The 24,620-nt window shown below is 54.8% G+C and overlaps 1 protein-coding gene across 2 annotated transcripts in view; it reads right to left on the reverse strand.

Annotated features, from left to right (window-relative positions):
- Positions 1–503: 503 nt before the first annotated feature.
- The window catches only part of SH3GL1 (SH3 domain containing GRB2 like 1, endophilin A2), a 29,693-nt gene continuing 5,576 nt past the window's right edge, over positions 504–24,620 (reverse strand). Inside the window, exons 2-10 of one of the 2 annotated variants that reach the window (XM_054396027.1) lie at positions 12,129–12,197; positions 11,943–12,015; positions 11,136–11,279; positions 7,963–8,096; positions 6,521–6,679; positions 5,581–5,684; positions 3,304–3,431; positions 2,855–2,908; positions 504–701 (exon numbers count right to left, since the gene is read on the reverse strand). In XM_054396027.1, coding sequence (XP_054252002.1) covers positions 505–701; positions 2,855–2,908; positions 3,304–3,431; positions 5,581–5,684; positions 6,521–6,679; positions 7,963–8,096; positions 11,136–11,279; positions 11,943–12,015; positions 12,129–12,197 — 1,062 coding nt within the window. In that variant the 3' untranslated portion in view covers position 504. Of the gene's footprint in view, positions 702–2,854; positions 2,912–3,303; positions 3,432–5,580; positions 5,685–6,520; positions 6,680–7,962; positions 8,097–11,135; positions 11,280–11,942; positions 12,016–12,128; positions 12,198–24,620 lie in introns of both variants that reach the window. The other variant, XM_054396028.1, reaches the window with a different exon arrangement.

Below are 24,620 nucleotides of genomic sequence, written 5' to 3' on the forward strand. Positions count from 1 at the left end.
AGAGGGGTAGTGTTCAGCAGGGTGGGGGACCAAGGAGGTGCCCCTCAAGTGAGGCTGGGGGCTGCTTTACTCCCCCCTGCATGGGGCTGTGCATCTCCCTGTGAAGGATGCATCCCAGCTCTCCCACCTGACTCATCCCAACACTTGACCCAAAAAGGGAAGACAAAGAGTGGAGAAGGGGAGTGGGAAGGGGGTCCTGGGACAGGTCTGGGGTCGGGGGGCAGCTGGCAGGGCGCACAGAGTACCGAAGTTCAAGCACCAGAAGGACAAACCCAAAACTTCAAAGAACCAAATTCATAGGGGAGGGGGAAGAGGTGGAAGGAGGGAGTTGGGGGGTGGGGGAAGAGGGCAGAGGCCCTGTTTGACCCTTCTTGGCTTGTTCCCTGGTGGCAATCTGGCCCCGAGGTGGAGGTGAGGTGGAGCTGAGGCGGCGCCGGCGGCGGCTCCGGGGCGGAGGCGGAATGGAGGCGCAGCCCCGGGGGGGCTGGGGGTGCTGAGGCTGTTTCACTGAGGTAGTGGAACCAGCACCTCCACGTAGTTGAGGGGGAAGAAGCCTGACTGGCCGTGGATCATGCCCTCGTACCAGTTCTCATCGATCTGGTTGGTCAGGGTGATGAGGTCGCCCTCCTTGAAGCCCAGCTCGCCGTCGTTCTCCGGCTCGAAGTCGTACAGAGCCTTGCAGCAGGGCTGGTCCAGGGGGGCTGTGGGCAAAGGATGGGGAGGGGAGGGGAAAAGGTCAGCTGGAGCCTCCTGCACCCACCCTGTCAGGGCTTCCAATCAAGTTGGAAGGGACCTTCAAGATCAGCCAGTGCCAACCCTCCTGCCATGGGCAGGGACACCTCCCTCCAACACAGCTTGCTCAGGACCTCATCCAGCCTGGCCTGGAACACCTCCAGGGAGGGGACAGCCACAGCCTCCCTGGGCAACCTGTGCCAGTCTCTCCCCAGCCTCACTGGAGAGAATTTCTTCCTCATCTCCAGTCTCAATCTTGCCCTCCTCAAGCTTCAATCCATTGCCCCCTGTCCTGTCACTGCAAGCCCTTGTCAGAAATCCCTCCCCAGCTCTCTTGTAGGTCCCCTTAGAATCCCAGAATGGTTTAGGTTGGAAGGGACCTCCAAAGGTCATCCAGTCCAACCCCCTCTGCAGTGAGCAGAGGCATCCTCCACTAGATCAGGTTGCCCAGAGCCCTCTTGAGGCATCTCCCACCTCTCTGGGCAGCCTGGGCCAGGCTCTCACCAACCTCAGCATAAAATTTCTTCCTTCTCTCCAGCCTGAATCTCCCTTTTTCATCTCAAACCATCCCCCTTTGTCCTGTCCCAACAGGCCCTGCTCAGAAGTCTGTCCCCAGCATTCTGCTCAGCACTGAAAGACCACCAGAAGGTCTCCTGCTGTCTTTGCAGCTGTAGGGATCCTGCTGAAAAGGGACCAAGCTAGCACAGGCCACAGGGGTCTGCAGGGTCTCCATTCCCCTCCCCACTCCCTTCCCTCCATGCCAGAGCTCCCAGCAAGGGCAGGGGGAACAGCACAAATGGCACCACCACAGCTGCTCTGCTGAGCTTCCACACCAAGAGAGGCCTCAGCACCAGAAGAGAACTTGGAGAACACCAAAAGTAGCAAAGACTTCATGGTTTTCACACAACTTCCTCCAGAACCAGGCTGGTCCCTCCACAACCAGGCTGGTCCCACCACAGCCAGGCTGGTCCCACCACAGCCAGGCTAATCCCACCACAGCCAGGCTGCTCCCACCAGAGCCAGGCTAATCCCACCACAGCCAGGCTGGTCCCTCCACAGCCAGGCTGGTCCCACCACAGCCAGGCTAATCCCACCACAGCCAGGCTGGTCCCACCACAGCCAGGCTGGTCCCTCCACAACCAGGCTGGTCCCACCACAGCCAGGCTGGTCCCTCCACAGCCAGGCTAATCCCACCACAGCCAGGCTGGTCCCTCCACAACCAGGCTAATCCCACCACAGCCAGGCTGGTCCCTCCACAACCAGGCTGCTCCCACCACAGCCAGGCTGGTCCCTCCACATCCAGGCTGCTCCCACCACATCCAGGCTGCTCCCACCACAACCAGGCTAATCCCACCACATCCAGGCTGGTCCCACCACAGCCAGGCTGGTCCCACCACAACCAGGCTAATCCCACCACATCCAGGCTAATCCCACCACAGCCAGGCTGGTCCCACCACCACCACTGCACTTCCCCACACCAGGCTCCCCATGTACTGCTGCTCCCTTGCTGCACCACCATGAGCCTTCCCCACCAGGATGGCTCCAAGCCATGGACCCAGCCTGGCCTCAGGGCCCCCTCCAGATCTCTTCAGCAGGATTGCTGACCTGTGGTCACCTCACAACCCATCTGAGACTGCCCACTGTGCAGCTGGCACCTCAAAACCAGCATGCCAAGGCTCCAGCTGCTCCTTCCAGCCTTCAGTAGGGGAGTTTGAGGGGGTGGCATGAGCAGGGGTGGGCAAGATCCAAGCTGGGTGCTCATAAGGAGAACAGAGCAGTCCTTGAGATGTCTGATACCTCATAGGAGAGCACCTGCTCCCTATGGCCTCATGCAGGACACATCTGCATGCTGCCAACCCCCCTCCAGGTGAGCCAAGACCCCCAGTGTTGGGGTGGGAAGCACCAGGAGAAGGCATCTGCTTTAATCTGGGGCTTAGCTGGAGGCTGAGTGGCCAAGGCTCAGCATGGGGGGGTGGGAGGGGAGGGAGGATTAGCAGCTCCAAGCAGCAGCAGCAGCATGGAAGGAGGAGCAAGGAGGGTGGGGAAGAGGTGAGGGTCACACATCGTGCAGTGAGGAGGGAGGGAGAGATGGGAAAGAGAGGGAGGGAGGGAGGAAACTCACGGATGCTCCTGGCGGAGGACCGGTATGTCTTGTCGGATCGGAAAGAGGAGGGAGCTGCTTCCAAACAAAAAGAGACATGCTTAAAACAGGGGCAGCTGGAGAGGGGGCAGAGGCAGGGCCTGCAGGGAGGAGCTGTGAGGAGAAAGAAGGGAGGGTGGCCCCCACATGCTGTGTTAGAAACCCAACTGCCTGGCCGGGACCACAGGGAGGGAGGGATGAGGCGGGAAGGAGGATGGGGAAGGAGCAAGAGAGGCTTTTGGTTTTCCTGACAGGAGAGTGGCCCAGGCTGGAGGCCCCACTAGGACATCCCCAAATCCAATGTAACAAGAGAAAGCAGCCCAAATTCAGAGCCCTTTTTCAGAGCTCCTGCACACCAGGACCATCAGAGTAGTTCCTCTCCGTCCCAGGAGGCTTCTCCAGAGGCACACACAGAGATGAGACAACTCTACCTGAGGCTTTTGGGGTGGGGTTGCAAGAGAAGCCCCCATTGGACTGGGTGGTGTCTCCTCCAAAGTCGTAGGGCTCCCTGGGTTTGGGTTTGTATTCCCTCCTGGGCCGTGAGGAGGCCTCCCTCATTCTGGAAGAAGGGAAAGAAAGGAGGATAAATTGAAAGAAAAAAACAGAACAGGATGAGGTCAATGTGGTCCAGAGCACAAATCCTGTGAGGAGCAGCTGAGGGAGCTGGGGGTGTTCAGCCTGCAGAAAAGGAGGCTGAGGGGAGACCTCATTGCTCTCTACAGCTCCCTGAAAGGAGGCTGGAGCCAGGTGGGGCTTGGTCTGTTCTCCTAAAAAGCAGTTGATAGGACAAGAGGTAATGGCCTCAAGTTGCTCCAGGGGAGGTTCCTCCAGGACATGAGGAACAATTTCTTCCCCAAAAGGGTTGTCAAGGCCTGGCCCAGGCTGCCCAGGGCAGGGGTGCAGTCCCCATCCCTGAAGGGGTTTCAAAGCTGTGGAGATGTGGTGCTGAGGACCATGGTTCAGTGGTGCCCTGGCAGTGCTGGCTAAGGGCTGGGCTGGATGATCTTCCAGCCAGAACAATCTGATGTTTGTTCTCCACAATGGCTAGACAGGGGAGCAAATGTAGTCAAGGATCCTTGCAGACAAGGATCTGCTCTGTGCTGGGACATTTTGGAGGTGGATTGTGCCCAGGGTTTGTCACCTGGCCCCTAGAGAGGGCCACATGCCCCAGGTTTTGCTGCAGAGTGTCTCAGGCAGTTCAGGCCAGCAGAGGACACTCCTGCAGCAGTTCCAGAGCTCACACTTGGCAGGATCCTCCCAGCTCTCCTTAACCAGACACAGGAACCACTCAGCAGTTTCTTCTGGGAGGGAAGAGCAGCAGGGCAGCATTGCCAAACGGCCCTGAGAAGTGGAGAGGCTGCCCTGGCTTTGTCCAAGCCACCTTGACTCCATCCAAGCCACCCTGGGGCTCCTCCAAGCCACCTTAGCTCTGTTAAATCCAGTGTGTGCCTGGATCCCCAGCTCCACAGGGAATCCCCAGATGTAAGGGATCCACCTTCCCCTTCCTTGGCCCAGGGTCTGGGGAGATGCTTGCTCAGGTGAGACCAAGCAGCAGGAAGAACATCCATGAAAGTCCTGGCCATGGTGTGAAGCACCTCAAAGGGTATTTCAACAGCACCTTTGTGTTTCTTGGCACCTTGGCAGCAACTGCACATTCCCCAGGGCCTCTGCGGAGGTCAGGCACTGGAGGAGAGGTAGGGGAAGCAGCAAGACCAGGCAGCCCCAAGGCTCTGCCTGCTCCTGCTGCCAGGCACCCAGCCACCTCTCACCAGCTCATGTGGCTCTCAACTCCACAGCACACAGGGCAGGGCCACCTCTGCAGCAGGGTCTGCCAGGGGACCTCCAGGTGGAGCAGGGCTTGCTGGAAAATGAGGACTCACAGATGCCTGCCTTGAAGGAGGTGATGTATAGCTGCTCTTCCACCGTGGCCAAGAGGCCATCACAACATCCCCAGCAGGCTGCATTCACCTCCTGGTCTTCAGAGCAACTGGGAGCCCCTGATCTGGACCTTTCTGGGCCCCAGTCATGGCCAGTGCCCACACACTGGTTCTTGTCTAATACAGCCCTGCCTTGGATCAGCAATGCTGTGGCCAGCAGGACCAGGGCAGGGATTGTCCCCCTGGGCCCAGCACTTGTGAGGCCACACCTCAAATACTGGGTTCAGTTTTGGGCCCCTCATGCCAAGGAGGACATTGAGAGGTTGGAGTATATCCAGAGAAGGGCAACAAAGCTGGGGAAGGGTCTGGAGAACAGGGCTGGTAAGGAGCAGCTGAGGTGACTGGAGGTGTTTAATCTGGAGAAGAGGAGGCTGAGGGAGACCTCATTGCTCTCTACAGCTCCCTGAGAGGAGGCTGGAGCCAGCTGGGGGTTGGGCTCTTGTCTGAAGGAACAAGCAACAGGACAAGAGGAAATGGCTTCAAGTTGCAGCAGGGGATGTTTAGGTTGGACATGAGGAACAATTTCTTCCCTCAAAGGGTTGTCAAGGCCTGGCACAGGCTGCCCAGAGAGGTTGTGGAGTCTCCTTCTCTGCAGAGCTTCCAACCCCCCCTGGCCATTGTGCTCCTGGGCAAGCTGCTGTGGGTGCCCTGCTGGAGCAAGGGGGGTTGGACTGGATGATGTCCAGAGGTCCCTTCCACCCCCAGCATGCTGGGATTCAGGGGGAGCTTGGGGCTGTGGGACCTGAGTGCCTGCAGCCCCTCCAGACTCACCTGCGCTTGAGCTTTTCCGCGAGCTCGTCCAGGATCTGCACAGCCTGCCGGTGGTAGTCCAGCTGGGCATCCACCAGGGCTGAGAGCTGGCTCACCTGCTCAATCTGCAAGAGTCACACCAAGCTGGGGTGAGTGACTCTCCCCAGCTGATGGGAGGAGGCTCCTGCATTGCACAGAGGAGCTGAGACTGTACTGGGGAATGTGTCCGAAGGGCGACCTCCCCGAGGAAGGTGGTTTGGGATTTGGGTTAGAAGCTTCAGCAGGGAAGTTGGATGAGATGATCTCAAGAGGTCACTTTCATCCCCATTGTTCTGTGATTTAAAGAGGTCAGGCACTGGCCAAGACTCAGCAGGGCAAAGGGCACTTCCTACCACCCTCTGGCCTTAGTGAGATGCTCGAATCCTGCCCAAACCCAATCCCCTCAGCACACTGAGGAGAGACCTGTGTGGCACAAACCACACTGAAGCTTGAGGAGGGCAGGCTGAGACTGGGGATTAAGAAGAAATTCTTTTCAGTGAGGGCTGGAACAGGTTGCCCAGGGAGGCTGTGGATGCCCTCTCCCTGGATGTGTTCAAGGCCAGGCTGGATGAGGCCTTGAGCAACCTGGGAGGTGGGAGGTGTCCCTGCCTATGGCAGGGGGTTGGAACTGGATGATCTTTAAGGTCTCTTCAACCATTCAAACCATTCCATGAATCCAACCAGGAGCTGCATCAGGAAGAGGGGCTACAGAAAGGATCAGAGGCTCACCAAGCCAGGTGTTGGGTGCTTAGATCTGGGTTTGGTTTTGTTTGTTTGTTTGTTTTCCAGGAGCAAAACCCACAGCAGCAGGGCAGCAATGGGTGTGCAACTTCTGCATCCCTCACCCTGGCGTGCACAGGATCCCACCCAGCCGCTCTCAGCCCAGCTGGAGGAGCTGGTGTGGCCCCCCCAGTGCACTCACATCAGTCTCTAGGAGGTTGTGCATGCTGGTCTCTGCTACTTCCTTGGACTCCTCAAACTTCTCCATGGCCTGCCGCAGGTCCTCGTCAGGGATCTTGCCCTGGCGCTTCTTCTTGTAGTCAAAGTCCAAGCGTCTGCCTTCCAGCTTCTTGAGGTGGTGCTGGGAAGAGGATGGTTATCAGCAGGAGGAGGAGAAGAAGGGAAAGGCAGAGGTTGGGAGCAGCCAGGCCCTCCTGCTGGGAAGGCAGCTCCAATTACAGGCCGTGGTCATTCATTTCAGAAACCTGATCTGGGAGCACAGGCTCCTGTGGCTTCCACCTTTGGCTGGCCTCTGGAGAGGCTCCAGGGCATGGTGGGGAGCTGCAGGGCATGGTGGGGAGCTGCAGGGCATGGTGGGGAGCTGCAGGGCATGGTAGGGAGCTCCAGGGCAGGGCTGCTGCCAGATGACAGGGAGGAGGGGACCATCCCAGCTCAGTTTGGCAGAGGATCACTGCTGAGGCTTGAGGGGAAGGAGGCTTTTAACTGAGAAACAGCCCTCAACAAATTGGCCTGGGGATGTGATTTCAGCCCCTTCCAGCTGGGAGCTGGAGGAAAACACTGGTGGAGCAGCAGCAGCAGGTCTGTTCCTCACACAGACCTTTTGAGGAAGATAAAAAGTTGGCCCAGAAGGAGCAAGAGAGACCTCTGGAGACCAGGAGCTGGGGTGCAGGTTCTGGGCACTGCATCCCCTAACTGCTTAGGGCAGGCCTCTTTGAATCAGCTCTCAGGCAGCCTGCAGAACTGGAATGGTGATAAGCACTGGAACAGTGGCTGGCAGTAACTTTATCTGGGACACCACTGTAAGTGAAAATTCACTCCAGAGAGCTGCCCTGGGAGCTGCAAGGTTGGGATGGATCCTATTACACAGCCTGGCCATGCCTTGCATGGACTTATCTCTGTGGTAGCAGCTCTGTGTCTCCACAGAGAGACACCAAAAGGGCTCCTTGAGATGCTTGACCTAGAGGGAAGCTTGCTCCTGGCTTGGAAGTTGTGTTGTGGGATCCAGGTACTAAGAGAACAGAGGGCACAGCTGTAAAGAACGTGGTGAAGTTTAATTCCAGGCAGCCCAACTGCAACAGGGCTGGGAGCTCATGGCACAAAAAACCAAACCCAGCAGGCCCAGAGCACTTCTTGGGTCCCACTTCCACTGCAGTCTCCATGCTGGGTAAATCAAGAACTGTTCAAACCTGTCTCCAGCCTTACCAGCTGAAGCTGCAGCAGCAGTGGTGCTGAGCAGGGGCTGCAGCAGCAGTGGTGCTGAGCAAAGAGGAAACCCCAGTGAGAGGAACCACAGTGCAGGGGAACAGACCCAATGGCACATGAGGCCTTGGTTCCCACCATGGCAAAGCAAGGGGTCAGAAACAAAGGAGATGGAGAGGAGAGAAAAAGATGGGAGGTGTTTACCTGGATCTCTTTCAGGTCTTTGTCACACAGGTTCTGGAGGGGATCAATAAAGTTTTGTTTGACTTCAATATCCAGGGAGTCCTTCACCTCAGCCAAGCGCTTCATGGATTCCCCAGCATCGATGAGAGCATCACCTTCAGGGAGAGGGGAGAAGGGTCCAGGCAGTTAGAGAGAGCCCAAGGCCCTGCTGGCTGCCTGCAGAGCCATTCTGCCAAGACTCCCACCAAGTCCAAGCTCTGTCCCCCACCCCTGGGATGATCTGGAACAGATCTCCCAGCCTGGCACAGGGCAGGCGAATGCCTCTGGGTACTGCCTGCCAAGAGACTTCACCAACAGACTTCATCTTTGTCCTCTGAAAAGCAGGAACAACCTCCAGCAACCACACAGAGGAAGGAAAGGTTAAAAATATCTTTTTTAAAGCATTATTTTTAGGCTCCCCTGTCAGCTCAGGGAGCTGCTGAGCTGCTATTTGGCCGTGCAGAGCTTTAACCTTGGCCAGGGCTGGCAAGAGAAGCCTGAGGCAGAGGCATGCTCAGTCTGACCCAGCCTGGCCATCCTTTGGTCCTGACAATTTGAAGCTCAGAGAGCCTCTGACCAACCTTCTTCTTTTTTTTTTTTTTTTTTTTAAAGTCCCCCCAGTTGCTGGCAGCCAACCTGCAGCCTTTTCTTTATTTCAGACACTAACCTCTACCAGGCCAACCTCATCCCTCCTCCTCCTCCCTGCTGAATTAGAGAGCTCAAAGTGCTTATTGAAGCCTCTTTAGTGTTGTGCTTTTCTAAGGCTCCTGCCACAAAAGCAGTTAAAGCCAGGAGGACTTGCAGCAAAGCATCTTTTACTCTTGGCTTCTTTTACTCCAGTGGAAACCATTTATAGCTTGAATGATTCCTGGGCAGCTTTGGCAAGCCAAGCATGGCAGCACTGCCTTAGCACAGGACAATACCCAAGTGAGAGAGGGTGAAGTGAGAGCATGGCTCTGCTGTCCAGCTGCAGAAAGGAATCAGAGAACGGCAGGAGTTGGAAGGGATCCCTGGAGTGAGACCCAATCCCCCTGCTAAAGCAGGGTACCCACAGCAGCTTGCCCAGGATCAAAGCATCCAGGTGGGGTTGGAAGCTCTGCAGAGAAGGAGGCTCCACAACCTCTCTGGGCAGCCTGCTGCAGGGCTCCAGCACCCTCACACCAAAGAAGTTTCTTCCTTAAGTTCAAGTGAAACCTCCTGGGTTCTAGGTTTGTGCCCTGTTGCCCCTTGTCCTGTTGCTGGGCACCACTGAAGAGGGCCCAGCCCCATCCTCATGACCTCCAACCTTTAGATCTTTTAGAGATCCATAGATTGGGTTGGGTTGGAAGGGACCTTCAAGATCATCCAGCTCCAACCCCCTGCCATGGGCAGGGACACCTCCCACCAGCCCAGGTTGCTCAAGGCCTCATCCAGCCTGGGAGGGGGCAGCCACAACGTCCCTGGGCAACCTGTTCCAGTGCCTCCCCACCCTCACTGGAGAGAATTTCTTCCTAATATATATATATTGGATAAATATCTAATAGATATATCTAATATCTATCCCATATCTATCTAATAGGTATCTAATAGATATCTCAAATATCTAGATAGATATCTCAAATATCTAATAGATATCTAATATCTATCTAATAGATAGATCTAATAGGCATCTATCTAATATCTATTTCATTGATAGATCTAACAGGTATCTAATGGACAAGAAGAGGTAACAGACAAGAAGAATTATTACTTAGGAAGAATTTCTTTACAGAAAGAGTGGTCAGGCACTGGAACAGGAGATGTTGGACTTGATGACCTCAGAGGCCTATTTCCAACCTTAATCACTCTATGATCTATGCCTTCAGTTGTGAGAACTCCAGATAACCCCTCCTAGGAAGGATGCAGTGGGAACAGAGAGACATGATCAAGTGAAGTGTTCCTTTAAAGAGAGCCTATTCAAGGAAATCAGCTCTGGTGTGTGCTTCTAAAAACTTCCTTCCCCCTCTCTGTCTGCCAGTTCCTGCAAGCCAAGAGGAATTCAGGGCTGAGAGTTGGCCAGGGACCCTCTCAGATCCTTCGTCACTCCCACAGAGCTCTTTTGGACTTTCCCAAGGCAAAGCTCCTCCCTGTGCTGGAAGCCATCAGCCAGCTGTGCACTGCAGCAGGGCTGTCACATGCAGGGGCTGATGTGCTCAGGGATTTAAACTGATGTCACCCAAAGGCTTTGTCCTTCTTGTTGTCCCCTCCTTCTTCTCCCTGCAAGTCACACTGCCACGCAAAACCAGTTCTTGGCTACAGCCTCCCTAGGGAAGAGTTCTGGAAAGTGCCCAGCTGTAAAGGCTGCAAAGCCCCAAATCTGGCTCAATCGGGTGTCCACGTCATGGCTCTGCAGCTGAGGACCAGGGAAGAGCTTTTTCCTATGTGTAAATTCACCTCAGAAAGCAAGAAGAGGTGGGTTTGGATGTGATGGGATCCAGGACACTTGGGCTCTGCTTGCCTCTTCACTGTCACCCTGGCTGGGAGGAAGCCTGCAAACCTCCTTGAAGGGCCCTCAAGTACTGTTGGGTGATATTTGGGGCTCTTCACTCCAAGAAAGACATTGAGGGGTTGGAGCAGGTCCAGAAAAGGACAACGAAGCTGGGGAAGGGTCTGGAGAACAGAGCTGGGGAGGAGCAGCTGAGGAACCTGGGGGTGTTCAGCCTGGAGAAGAGGAGGCTGAGGGGAGACCTCATTGCTCTCTACAGCTCCCTGGAAGGAGGTTGGAGGCAGCTGGAGGTTGGGCTCTTCTCCTTAGTAACAAGCAACAGGACAAGAGGAGATGGCCTCGAGTTCCACCCGGGGAGGTTCAGGTTGGACATGAGAAGAAACTTCTTCACTGAAAGGGTTGTCAAGGTCTGGCACAGGCTGCCCAGGGAGGTGGTTGAATCCCCATCCCTGGAGGTGTTTCACAGCTGCAGAGCTGTGGTGCTGAGGGCCAAGGTTCAGCCCCAGCCTTGGCAGAGTCAGAGAACGATCAGAGTCGACGCTCTTGAAGGTCCCTTCCAACCCAAACAATTCTTCGATTCCACACCATAAAAAAAACCTCACGCAAAACCCTTCCAGAACCTCAGAGAGGGGCAGCTGGGGAACTTGGCAGCAGCAGAGTGCCAAGGGGAGGCAGCCCCAGGGCCACTCACCGAAGTTGGAGTCCTCTCCCAGCTCCTTGCCGTAGCGGATCATGCTCTCCCCCAGCAGCCCTTCCGACTGCGGGTAGCCAGGGCTCTTCACCTGCCCACGGATCTTTGACATGGTGTTGAGCATGCTGAGCTTGGCCCTGGAAGCTGGCACACAAACAGCCACAGCCGTGTTTGCAATTACTTGGCACTTGCCAGCAGCTCCTGGCCACTGCCAACTTCATTCTTTCTCTCCCCCCCCCTGCCCCTTTCCCTCCCCTCGAGCTACACCCAAAGCCAAGAAGTCTCTTTTGTCTTCAGCCACCAGAAATGTTTGCTCTGAAAAGTGAAGTTTCTTTTCCAAGGCAGCAAGCAAAAAATAGTTTCGCCCCCCCCCCCCCCCCCCATAGCTTCACCAGTGAAGGCCAAAAGGAGTTTCCTCACCCCTACCCATAGCCCTGGAGTGCTCTCTCAATGAGCTGGCTGGAAGCATGCAGAACAGAAGGCTTCACTACAAAGCCAGCCACCAATTCCCAGCACAGAGATGCCACTTTCTTTTCTGCACAGCCCAGGAAAAATAGGTCCACTCCAGGGCCTCTCAAGGCCCAAGGTAAAGGCTGTGTCTGTCCTTCCACCATCCAACAGCAACAGCAGCATCCTACAGCCCAGGGCTAAAGGGGGCTCTGGATCCTCAGCTGATCTCAAACCTGGGCTGGTGGCCAACATCTCTAAGCCAAAAAGGTTCTCTCTCATGCCTCTCTGCCCACTCTAAGCCTTTCCCTGGAAAACTGAGGGCAGTAGGAAAGAGCCAGCAGAGCTCCAGGCACTCACCTGGGTTTGGCTGGAGGTACTCTATTGTTCTGGTCAAGACTTCTGTCACCGCCTTGCTGGTCAGGTCCACTTTCTGCAGGGGACACAAGGTGAGCCAGCAGCAGTGAAGACCAGCTCAGGGCTTCAGCAAGGACACAGAGGAGCTGGATGGACACTTTGAGAGACCTCTCTTGGCCCCTTACTCACCTTTTCCATCTCCTTGAAGTCATCGTCAAGCTTGGTCCCTTCAGCCCCTCCAACCTTCTCGCTGACCAGCTGCAGAAAAAAGAAGAAGGGAGGAGGAATCAGGCATGGTGCTAACTGCTTCAAGCTCCTCATGCCTCATGCACCAAGTCCTTGGGACAGAAAGGGAAGAGAGGTAGGTCCAGACAGTCTCTGCAAGAGAAAGGAGGTGACAGGAACAGCCCCAAGATGCGATTCTGCCAACGCTGCCCTGCTCCAAATCCAAGCATCTCCTCCCCTCCCAAAGCACAGCTCAGTCAGGATGTTCCTCACCCAGCAGAAGCTCCACAGCTCCTTCAGTCACACCCCACAGCTCCAACAACTCCAACGCCTGCTGGAAAAAGCAAGCAGCAGAGCTGTCTCTCGGCTCCATTTTGAGCCAAGGCTTTGGTTTCACACGCAGCAAAATGAAAGCAAACAGGGAATGAGCTGGGAATAAACAGGGAATGATCACACTCTGCTCACAGCAGCCAGCACCAGAACGAGCCTGGAGAGAGCAGAGACTTCCCAAAGGCTTCAACCATCACTGCTCGGGGGAAAAGCTGGATCTGGGGCACGAGGGCTTGAATTCTTTGTAAGCAGAGGATAAAGAGCTCTGCAGAAGCCAAGGGGAAGTTTCAAGTCCATCTATCAAAGCATCTCTGAGGCCTGTTCTAAGAGGAGTGCAGAGGGGAGATGACTGACAAGCTGCAGCAACGGGGCTGCTTTGGGCTGTCTGAAATCCTTCCCAGTGAGGGTGGGGAGACACTGGAGCAGGCTGCCCAGGGAGGCTGTGGATGTCCCCTCCCTGGAGGTGTTCAGGGCCAGGCTGGATGAGGCCATTCAGCAGCCTGGGTTGGTGGGAGGTGTCCCTGCCCATGGCAGAGGGGGTGGAAGTGGATGATCTTGAAGGTCCCTTCCAACCCAACCCATTCCAGGAATCTATGAAAGAGGCAGCTCCTGAAGGATGCAGGATGTACAAACTGGCCCCAATTAGTGATTATCTTGCCCCAAAGTGGTCAACAAATCACCAAAGAGACATCAAAAGCAGCTTAGGCTTGAAGCCTGCCGTGAGGCGTTGTCAGGATTTCTGCTCTTTGCAGTCCAAGCTCCAGCCCTGGATGAACAATCCAGGGTTGTTTACTTCAACATCAAATACTTGATTTTTATCAAGTCCTTCTTCCTCTCCCTCAGGGACTCAACATGGTCCCTTCTGGAGGAAGGAGCAGAAGAAAAGCCTTTAGATAATCATCCACTTCCAAAGGCACTTGGGGACACCATGGCGGCAGCCACATTTTTTTTTTTTTACCTCTTCTGGGGTTCAACAGAGGCCCAAGATGCCAGACCAAGAGGGCTTGCTCTGGTTCACCCTTGACATTTTAGCCACTAGGGGAAAGGAGAGGGTTGCTGCTCTCCTGACTCACCCAGCTCAGCTCTGGATTCCATTCTTCTACTTAATCCACAGATAAGATCTTTACAGCTCTACAGCACCCAGGTAGAGGGATGCCAGGGTGGCCCAGCCCTGCACCCTGCCATGCCATGCCCAGAGAGCACACAGAAGAGCCTCAGACAGGGACAACATCACCCCACAGCTGCCTACAGGTGAGCAACCAACCCAAGTGGGATTTCTTCCTCTTTCTTGGACACCTGCTCCACGCTTGGGGTGCCAGAACACACCTTGGCAAGCCAGCTCCAAGCTGGGGAGGTGCCCATTCCTCTCCAGACACATCAAATCTAGAGCAAACCCTCCCAGAAGCAGTTGCTCAACCTGCCAGGGCAAGCTGAGCAGAGCAAAGCTTGCTCCCAGCTGCCATCACCTGGTCCCTGCAAGCAGAAAGGGGCAGGGACACCAAGGTTGCACCTCCAGAACCTTCCTTTATTTCTTAATGCACCTGGGAAGAGTGCAATCATGCCAAGCAATTCCAGTCCCACTCTTCTCCTCCACCCAGCACCCCCCCAAAAAAAAAAAAGCTGCAGGCAAGGACTCTGGCAGGGACTGGAGGAGGAGGAGGGACCAAAGGCATTGAGCACCACAGTGATTTAGGAGGCTTAACACCCTCCTCTAGACGTGAAGGAGGAGAAAACCCTCACTTGCAGACTAATTTAATCCTCCTTTTGACATCCAAGAAATGCTACTGCTGCCCTGCTGTGATGGAATAATAAGATTGAGGTTCTCTCATTCCTGCCTCTAATTAAACTGGGAGGCTTCATCACGGGGAGGAAAGGAGGAGGGAACTGTGTGCCATCTGCAGCAGCTCCATCCCTATCCCCATGCCCCCAAATCTGCCAGGTAGGGAGACAAGTTAATGCAGACAGCAGCCAGGAGGAGGTGTCACCAGGACCTTGTTTAACCTGGAGCTTCCCAAGGCAACTGGGAGCCAAGTTTCCCAGTGCCACATCCTGCATCTCCCCATGCTGCCTGTGAGGAGCCTGTGAAGGTTGGCAAGCAGCAGCTGCCTCTCTCTAAGGAAGCTTGAGGCTCTCCAGGCAGCTCACCCTTTGCTGGCAGGATGGGAGAGGAAGGAACCATCCACACACTGCTTGGAGCCTCCAGCTTGGCTCAGCTGAGCTGGAAGAATGGTTTGGGTTGGAAGGGACCTTCAGGAGCATTCAACAAATCCAAGTGCCAGGGGCTGCACTTTGGCCACACCAACCCCATGCAGAGCTACAGGCTGGGGTCAGAGTGGTTGGAGAGCAGCCAGGTGGAAAGGGACCTGGGGGTACTGGTTGACAGCAGCTGAACATGAGCCAGCAGTGTGCCCAGGTGGCCAAGAGAGCCAATGGCATCCTGGCCTGCATCAGGCATAGTGTGGCCAGCAGGAGCAGGGAGGTCATTGTACCCCTGTACACAGCACTGGTTAGGCCACACCTTGAGTCCTGTGTCCAGTTCTGGGCCCCTCAGTTTAGGAAAGATGTTGAATTGCTGGAGCATGTCCAGAGAAGGGCAACGAGGCTGGGGAGAGGCCTTGAGCACAGCCCTGTGAGGAGAGGCTGAGGGAGCTGGGGGTGTTCAGCCTGGAGAAGAGGAGGCTCAGGGGAGACCTCATTGCTGTCTACAACTACCTGAAGGGAGGTTGTAGCCAGGTGGGGGTTGGTCTCTTCTCCCAGGCACCCAGCACCAGAACAAGAGGACACAGTCTCAAGCTGTGCAGGGGAGGTTTAGGCTGGAGGTGAGGAGAAAGTTCTTCCCAGAGAGAGTGGTTGGCCATTGGAATGTGCTGCCCAGGGAGGTGGTGGAGTCCCCATCCCTGGAGGTGTTCAAGAGGGGATTGGAGGTGGCACTTGGTGCCATGGTTTAGATAGTCATGAGGTTTAGGGTGACAGGTTGGACTCGATGATCTTTGAGGTCTCTTCCAACCTTCTTGATTCTATGATTCTATGATTCTATGATTCTATGACTCCAACCATTCTCTGACTCTGCCAAGGCTGGGGCTGAACCTTGGCCCTCAGCACCACAGCTCTGCAGCTGTGAAACACCTCCAAGGATGGGGAGGTGTTTCAAGTCTGTGCCAGGCCTTGACAACCTGTGCCAAGCCTGTACCAGGCCTTAACAACCCTTTCAGTGAAGAAATTTCTTCTCATGTCCAACCTGAATCTCCCCTGGTGCAGCTTGAGGCCATTTCCTCTTGTGCTGTTGGTTGTTCCTTGGGAGAAGAGCCCAACCCCCAGCTGGCTCCAGCCTCCCTTCAGGGAGCTGTAGAGAGCAATGAGGTCTCCCTCAGCCTCCTCTTCTCCAGGCTGCACACCCCCAGCTCCCTCAGCTGCTCCTCCCCAGCCCTGTTCCCCAGCTCTGTTGTCCTTCTCTGGACCTGCTCCAGCTCCTCAATGTCCTTGTAGTGAGGAGCCCAAAACCAAACCCAGTACTCAAGGTGTGGCCTCATCAGAGCTGGGTACAGGGGGACAATCCCTTCCTTAGTCCTTGCCTGGCAGCCCTGCTAGGACAGGACACACAGGAGAAGGTTAAAGCTGCAGCAGCTCTGGGCAGGGAGCAGGGCACAGTGACAGAGCAGGAGTCCTCAGCTCCACTTCAGCCACGCAGCAACCAAATGTTTCCTAGAACAAATATTAGCAGAAGCTGATGTGGTTGAGTGGCACAGCCCAGCAAGAGGAAAAACTGCTTCCAAAGAGGAGGGCTCCTTAGCTGGCACCTCAGCCAGGCCATGCTGCAGGGCTGGGGACAAGGGCTGAGAGCAGAAGGTGCAGGCAAACTCCAGCAGAGAAGCCAGGAATCCATCCCTGACTTCCCATCCCTGCATAATTAAAAGGCTGCTGGCAGTTCAAACGTGCCCTAGATAGCTCCAACCTGAGATCAGAGAGCAGGGAGGTGAATTTAATTCCAGGGCTCCTGCTCTGTGCTGGGGTGTGGTGGCTCCCACCTCAGCAAGCATCACCCAGAGGTCAGATCCAGACCACAGAATGACAGGCGGGGGAAGGGGACCCTGGAGCTCATTTAGTCCAACCTCCCTGCAAGAGCAGGTTCACCCACAGCAGGTTGCACAGAGCAGGGACCACTTCATCTGCAGGAGAGCTGCCTCAGAAGGATGAGGCTCTGTCAGGTGATAGATAGAAGAGGAGGAAATGGCCTCAAATTGTGCCAGGGGAGGGTTAGGTTGGACATGAGGAAAAACGCTTGCAGCAAGAGTGGTCAGGGATTGGCACAGGCTGCCCAGGGAGATGGTGAAGTCCCCATCCCTGGGGGTGTTCAGGAAACCTGTGGCCATGGCACCTGGGGCTATGGTTTGGTGCCCATGGTGGGGTTGGGTGGACAGTTGGGACTCAGTGACCTCAGAGGTCTCTTCCAACCCAACCAATTCTATGATTTTATGAGACACGGCCACTTCTTGCCCCCAACAGGCTGCCCCTGACCAAGCTTTGCAGTTTCTGCTGCTTCATTTCCCCAGGGGGTGACCTGATGGGGGGTTTCCAGCCTTGCCCTCCTCAGGGCCGTGGGAATGTGGAGGATCCCAACTTCCCCTGCCTGCTGCGGACCCACCGGAGGGCTGCTGCCTGCTGGAAGAAGCCCTTTGGAAATGAAAGCCTCATTGTCTGACCTAACCACTGCAGCAGGAGGTTGGCTACAGGGAGAGGCAGCAATGGTATGTGTGTGCACAGGGGGGGGCACAGAGGGTGGTGGAGAGGGCCTCTGTTAAAGCTGGGAGTGGGAGAGAAACAAGGGAAGGCTGCGTGGCTGCTCCCAAGCTCCAGCTCCTGACACAGACATCCCTGCAGCCCTCCTCAAACTCCACCATTCCCTCACAGGATCACAGAATGGGTTGGGTTGGAAGGGACCTTCCAGATCACTCAGCTCCAACCCCCTTGCCATGGGCAGGGACACCTCCCACTAGTCCAGGTGGCTCAAGGCCTCATCCAAGGATGAGAATCTATCCAGGTGATAGCCTCATAGCCTCCACTGGACTCTCTCCAGCAGATTCCTGTCTCCCTGGAACTGGGGAGCCCCAAACTGGACACACCTCCCTGCTAAACAGCTCACAGGACTGTTCTGACTCTATTATCCAGCCCTCAACCTTCTCCTGAACTTTCTTTCCCTTATTTTTGGTGTGCTGATGACCCTCCCAAGAAGAGCTTCAGTCGTGTCCAAGCCTCCACCGCCCAAGCAGCAGCGCTGGCACTCGGAGGTGCTCTGCTGCCTCCAGCCACGTGCACCAGGAAAACGTGGCTAGGAACAAAGCAAACCTCTCACCCACCCCCTCACCATCTGAGATGGAGATCTAGCAGCTCTCCACCCAAGGCTGGAGGAGTTGCCTTGATTTGGAGCAGGAAGGTCAGCCCAGAACAATGAAGAGCTCCTTCCCTCGCCTCTCTCTCGACGAGGCAAAAAGCCTTCAAAGTGACCTGGGGTTGGCATCCTAGCATAGAGGAACAGCAGAGAGAGAGATGCTGCATGCAAGGGCAGCTTTCTAGGCAGCCTCCTGTCAAATCACCCCCTCAAAGCACTATCAAATGACTCATCCCCATCCAGCAGCCAGGCCAAGGAATGAGGACAGCCTGGATTAAAAAAACAAAAGTAACTTAAGCAGCAGCCAGCAGGTCATGCTCAGAGCTCTGGCCAGAGAGGGGCAGCTCCTTTATGTTCCAGCTCAGCTGGAGAAGAAACTTCTTTGGTGTGAGGCTGCTGGAGTCCTGTGCAGGCTGCCCAGAGAGGTTGTGGAGTCTCCTCTGCAGAGCTTCCAATCCCCTGGGCATTGTGCTCCTGGGCAAGCTGCTGTGGGTGCCCTGCTGGAGCAGGGGGGTTGGACTGGATGAGCTCCAGAGGTCCCTTCCAAGCCCACCCTGCTGGGATTTGGTGTGATGCACACAGATTGCCTGTCCTTCCCTTGTACTCCATGACAGGATGGTTGTGATGCTCTGTGCCCATCCCCATGCACTCCAAGCTAATCCTTCCAGCAGGAGAAGGACAATGGCTCCTTCCCTCCCCGAGCAGAGGCTGACAGCTCAGCTTGCCCTGGCTAACACCAAAATCACCCAAATGCTGCCCAAAAAGCAGATTCACAGATTGCATTGGGTTGCTCAAAGCTCATCTTGGCCAACCCCCCTGCACTCAGGGAGGCTGCCCAGGGCCACATCCAGTCTGACCTTGAATGTCTCCAGGGACAGAGCCTCAACCACATCCCTGAACAACCTGTTCCAGTGTCTCACCACTCTCACTGTGAAGAACTTGCTTCTGTCACCTCAGAGAAGCAAAGTTTGAGGTTCCATGGCAGGGAGACACCTGAAATGTTCTTGCTGCAGGGGAAGAGGCACCTCCCAACAGCCACTTGCACCAGAAATACTCTCTATTATTACTCACCCCTTGCAAGCTCTGCACCAAGTGAGACAACAATAAACCAAAACCAACAACCCAGCAACAATAAAATTGGGTCAGGTTAACAGGGAAAAGACAAAAGCAGATAGAAAAAAAAAAAAAAAAGCAGCAGCTCTCATCTGCTCTCCCTCCCCCCCCAACAATGGCCTTCTCCTCACCCACTTGTAGCAACTGCAGCAATTCAGAGGAAGTTCACTAAACCGAGGGGAAGTGTGGAATATTTGCCTTGCCTCCAGATTTCCTGCCCAGCCTCCCTACCACCTATCTGGGAAGAGCTTCAGTGAATCACAGCCTGACTTCTGCAAAGCTGCTGAGCCATCGTTCCTCAGCAGCTCCACCCGAGCTCTGCAGACCCAGGGGGAAAGCTGAGCACAGCTGAGGCTGGGAGCTGCTCAGGGGATGGGATAGGAAAAGTACAAAGCACCAGAGGAGAGGCTGAGGGAACTGGGGCTGTTGAGCCTGCCCAAGAGCAGCCCCAGAGGGGATCTGAGCAATGCTCAGCAGGAGCTAAAGAGCCCACAGGGGGCAACAGGACAGGGCCAGGCTCCTGTCAGTGGTGCCCAGGACAGGACAAGGAGCACAAAGTGGAAGCCAGGAGGTTGGAGCTGAACAGGAGGAGAAACTTCTTTGTTGTGAGGCTGCTGGAGCCCTGCAGCAGGCTGCTCAGAGAGGTTGTGGAGTCTCCTTCTCTGCAGAGCTTCCAACCCCCCCTGGCCATTGTGCTCCTGGGCAAGCTGCTGTGGGTGCCCTGCTGGAGCAGGGGGGTTGGACTGGATGACTCCAGAGGTCCCTTACAACCCTCACCATGCTGGGATTCTGCTCCCCATGCAAACCCAGCCAGATGAAAAAACACCACTCCAGGGTGCATGACACTAACTGGCATCTCCCAGAGAAAAATCTTGAAAAGCAAGAGAGATTATCCCAAAGCTGGGAAGGAGGCAGAAGAACCTCTGGATCTGCAGCATCACAAGCCCAAGCCAGGCTGATGGGACACAGAGAGCAATTACCTACAGAGTCACAGCTGCCTTGGGTTTTGGGTGGCAGACAGCATTAATGAGTTCAGCAGAGGCAAGGTGAGCTCCCAGACAGGTTTACAGACAGGAGGGAGATCAAAGAAGATGCTGAGCCTGGGCAGGAGCTCAAAGGGAAGGAGAAAAAGCCTCTTCCTGGCTCGGAGGGGGCAGAGGGAGCCTCATGCAGAGCACATTTAACACCAACAGAGTTTGGCCAAGCAAAACCTGCAGGCCAGAGCTGGTGATAGCCCAGTGTACACAGAGATCAAAGAGAGGGAGAAAGCACTGGGAACACTATAAACACACATTTTCCTCCTTCATTTGAATACTAGGAAAAGCTGGGTGGCTATCAGGCCAGGGCAGAGCATCCTAAGGAAAAGAAGAGTGGGAAGGGGAGAGCAGACGTCCAAAAGACTGCTGGGAGCAACCTGGCAGTGGGGGTTGGACCAGGTCAGAGTCCTGCTCCTCCAAGAGCTCTGCAGAGGAGCCTTCCCCACAGCCAGGTGCTCTGCCCTGCATCCAGCCCATGCAAGATGATGCTGGACCTGTTTTTGTCGTGCTGCACATCATTACCCCTTGCTAATTCTCATCTGTGTGCAGTTTTGAGGCCCTCACTCCAAGAAAAGCATTGAGGAGCTGGAGCAGGTCCAGAGAAGGGCAACAAAGCTGGGGAAGGGTCTGGAGAACAGGGCTGGGGAGGAGCAGCTGAGGGAGCTGGGGGTGTTGAGCATGGAGAAGAGGAGGCTGAGAGGAGACCTCATTGCTCTCTACAGCTCCCTACAAGGAGGTTGCAGTGAGGTGGGGGTTGGTCTCTTCTCCCTAGGATCAGGTGACAGGAGGAGAGGAAATGGCCTGAAATCGTGCCAGGGGAGGGTTAGGTTGGAGATGAGGAAAAATTTCTTTGCTGCAAGAGTGGTCAGGGGTTAGAAGAGGCTGCCCAGGGAGGTGGTGGAGTCCCCAGCTCTGGAGGTGTTCCAGAACTGTGTGGCCATGGGGCCATGGTTTATGGCCAAGGTGGGGTTGGGTTCATGGCTGGGGTGGACCTTGGAGCTCTTTTCCAACCAGAACAACTCTGTGACTCTATTTCAGAACACTTCAAACGTGACAAAAATCCCCCCCAAGCCCTTTGTGCAGATCCCCCTCTTTAAAAGTCTTTAAAACTCCCCCCAGGTGAATCAGGAGCAGCTTTGCTGTCAGAACAGCTACACCAACATCTGGCACTCCAGATTCAGTCCTGCCCAGTGCCCCCAAAGTCCCCCCAAAAGCATGTGCACAGACATGAGAGTCAGCAGCAAACAAGATGCCTCCTGAGTGCTCCACCACAGAGCTCACACTGAAGGTGAGCAGGGGGTAAAAAAAATCCTCTTTGGCAACCCCCAGCCCCTTCCCCAGTGGATTTGCTTTGTACAGAGAGAATTGTTCACCCTTTCCTCTCCCTTTTGCCTCATGAAGGTGAGGAGATGAAGTTTAAATACCACTTCAGCCTTGTAAAGCCCCAAAAAGATTTGGTCAGGCAAATGGGTAACAAATGATCCTGGATGGATAAAGCCTGGCCCAACAAGGAGCTACAGCCTGGGGTTTGCATGCTGGAGGATGAATTCTGAAGTAGTTTCTCAATTAGGAAAAGGGGAGGGGAGGGGGGGAAATAAATAATAAAAGCCCTTTTGAGCTTTCATCATGCAAATTTGATCTTCTGCCTGAAAGACAGAATAGAATTTCCTTATGGAGAGGTCTTTAACTCCTCTGCAGCAAAGCAATCTAATTAGGGCCCCTATCAAGACCTTTGTTAATAGCCAGGTATTAGCAGATAGGGAGATTCTGAGATTCCCTCTGGCACTAAAAGCAAAAAAAAAAAAAAAAAAAAGAAAAAAAAAGAAAAAATAATTAAAAATATCAATTCTATTAACAAGATCCCAAAAATGAAGCTAATTACACAGGCCTAGAAGGCTCTTCTTGGAAGCAAGAGCAGCCCAGACTCTCTTGATGGACTCTCCATCTGCTTCTCCCTCCAGCTCAGGCCAAACATGGCCCTTTCCTGTCAACAGGAACCTGCTCCTGACAGCCATGGGATCAACAAGAAGAGGGCTGAGGGTGGCCAAAAGGAAGAGGAAGCCTTTTAAAATAGAGAGAGAGATTGATTCTTGCTTTTCTGATCACAGGGGGAGGTCAGGAGGGGCTGAATCTTGCACTAAGCCATGTCACAGAGTGGCTGATGAAAAGGAGAAGCTCAGTGATGCTGCAGGGCTTTCCCAGCCTGGATCAGCTTCAGCTCTGCACAGAGATTTCTCTGCTGCAGGGAGACAGTCATGGACTCATCTGCTCCTGGGGGGAGAAGGCTGGGACACAGCCATGTCTCCTAAGAGACAGGCTGACAGTTGGGGCTGTTCAGCCTGGAGAAGAGGCTCCAGGGGGACCTTAGAGCTGCCTTGCAGTACCTGAAGGGGGCTACAGGAGAGCTGGGGAGGGACTTGTGACAAGAGCTGGGAGTGACAGGAAGAGGGACAATGGCTTTGAGCTGGGAGAGGGGAGATGGAGACTGGAGAGGAGGAAGAAATTCTTGACAGTGAGGGTGGGGAGAGACTGGAACAGGTTGCCCAGGGAGGCTGTGGATGTCCCCTCCCTGGAGGGGATTAAGACCAGATACATCTGGTAGATAGATAGCTACCTATTAGACAGGTATTAGAGAGACACCTATCAGATATCTGTTAGATATTTATCTAATATAGAATATATTAGAAGAAATTCTCTCCAGTGAGAGTGGGGAGACACTGGAACAGGTTTGCCCAGGAAGGCTTTGGATGTCCCCTTCCTGGAGGTGTTCAAGGCCAGGTTGGATGAGGCCCTGAGCAAGCTGGGCTGGTGGGAGGTGTCCCTGCCCATGGCAGGGGGTTGGAGCTGGATGAGCTTGAAGGTCCCTTCCAACCCAACCCACTCTATGCATCTATCAATCTATGACCTGCTCCCAGGGGAGAAGGCTGAGACACAGCCATGGCAGTGGTGTGGGGGACAAAGCTTAAGAGGGGAGGAGATCTGCAGGCAAAGTCCTCCCTGTTGACAGGAGGAGCCTCCCACATGCTGCAGCTCCAGGTCCCCAACCTCAGAGCTCAAGCTGCTGATTTAATCAGCAGAGTGGAGGAGATGGAAGGAGCAGAGGCAGAGCCCTCTGCAGCACAGGGGTGTTACGAAACAGCAGCAGTGCCTGGATGCATCACGGAGTTTCCACGTGAAGGAGTTCAGCTGGCATCACAAACCCCAGACCTCCTGGGTTAGGGATTGATTTGATTTCTGGTCCTTTTAGCAGTTTGGCATCTTGCTTGGCAACATCATGGAGCTGATCATCTTGGAGGTCTTTTCCAACTGAATTGATTCTAAATCATTTTGCTTGGACAAAACCTCTAAGATCATCAAGTCCAAGCCTCCACCTAAGACCACCACAAGCATTAAAGCATCCATGCAGGCTGCAGCAGGCTCAGGTCTTGGAATAACCTCTTTGCACCCCACCACACACAAATTCCCTCCCTGAGGGGCATCGAATCCTGAGTTTTATGTTGCTATTTCTCAGTCCTGAGCAGGAGGAGCTGCCCCACTCCCTCTGGTTTTACCACCCAGGGCTTGGATGGAGCTGTGAGCCCTGGCAAAAGGCACTGGCATATGTAAGGATGGGGGAAGAGAAGGAAGGAGAGGAGAGGAAAAAAATGTGCTAAAGAAATGAATCAGCTTTTACAAGGCAGCCTGCCTGATCTCATCCCTGGTTTGCTCTTTCCCAGGAGGAAAGTGTTGGCAGGGAGAAGGGGGAGAAAGGATTTCCTTCCACCACATCCAGGAACCATCCCCTTTGGCACCATCCTCTTTCAATAGCCCAGCCCATAACCTGGGAAATCAGAGAGTTACAGGAACAGATGACCTTAGACAGAAAGCCCCAAGGCAGATGGGCAGCAGCAGCAGGCAGCAGGGGATGACGCTGAGGGCTCCTAATGCCGCAGGATCCCTGCTCCAGCCCTGAGTCATGGAGCCTCCCTGTGTCCCAGATTCCCCCAGCTGCACACACAGGAGAAGATTTTCCCCTCTTTGACATCAGAAAGGAGAAGGGAAGCAAACAAAGCTGGGGAGGGACAGCTGGGGATTTCCACATCTGCTTTCTGCCTTTGCCTTCCAGGAACTGGAGTGCTCTGTTTTGGGAGCCTCGCTCCAGGATCCTTCTCATGGTCCTCATTGAGGGGCTGGGGCAGGTCCAGAGAAGGGCAACCAAGCTGGGGAAGGATCTGGAGAACAGGGCTGGGGAGGAAGAGCTGAGGGAGCTGGGGGTGTGCAGCCTGGAGAAGAAGAGGCTGAGGGGAGACCTCATTGCTCTCTGCAGCTCCCTGCAAGGAGGTTGGAGTGAGGTGGGGGTTGGTCTCTTCTCCCTAGGATCAGGTGATAGAAGGAAAGGAAATGGCATGAAATTGCACCAGGGGAGGGGTAGGTTGGAGATGAGGAAACATTTCTTTGGTGCAAGAGTGGTCAGGGGTTGGAAGAGGCTGCCCAGGGAGGTGGTGGAGTCCCCAGCCCTGGAGGTGTTCCAGAACCATGTGGCCATGGGGCCATGGTTTGGTGCCCATGGTGGGGTTGGGTTGATGTTGGACTGGATGCTCTCAGAAGGCT

The sequence above is a fragment of the Indicator indicator genome, chromosome 36, assembly GCF_027791375.1.
Source record: "Indicator indicator isolate 239-I01 chromosome 36, UM_Iind_1.1, whole genome shotgun sequence".
NCBI lineage: Eukaryota > Metazoa > Chordata > Aves > Piciformes > Indicatoridae > Indicator > Indicator indicator.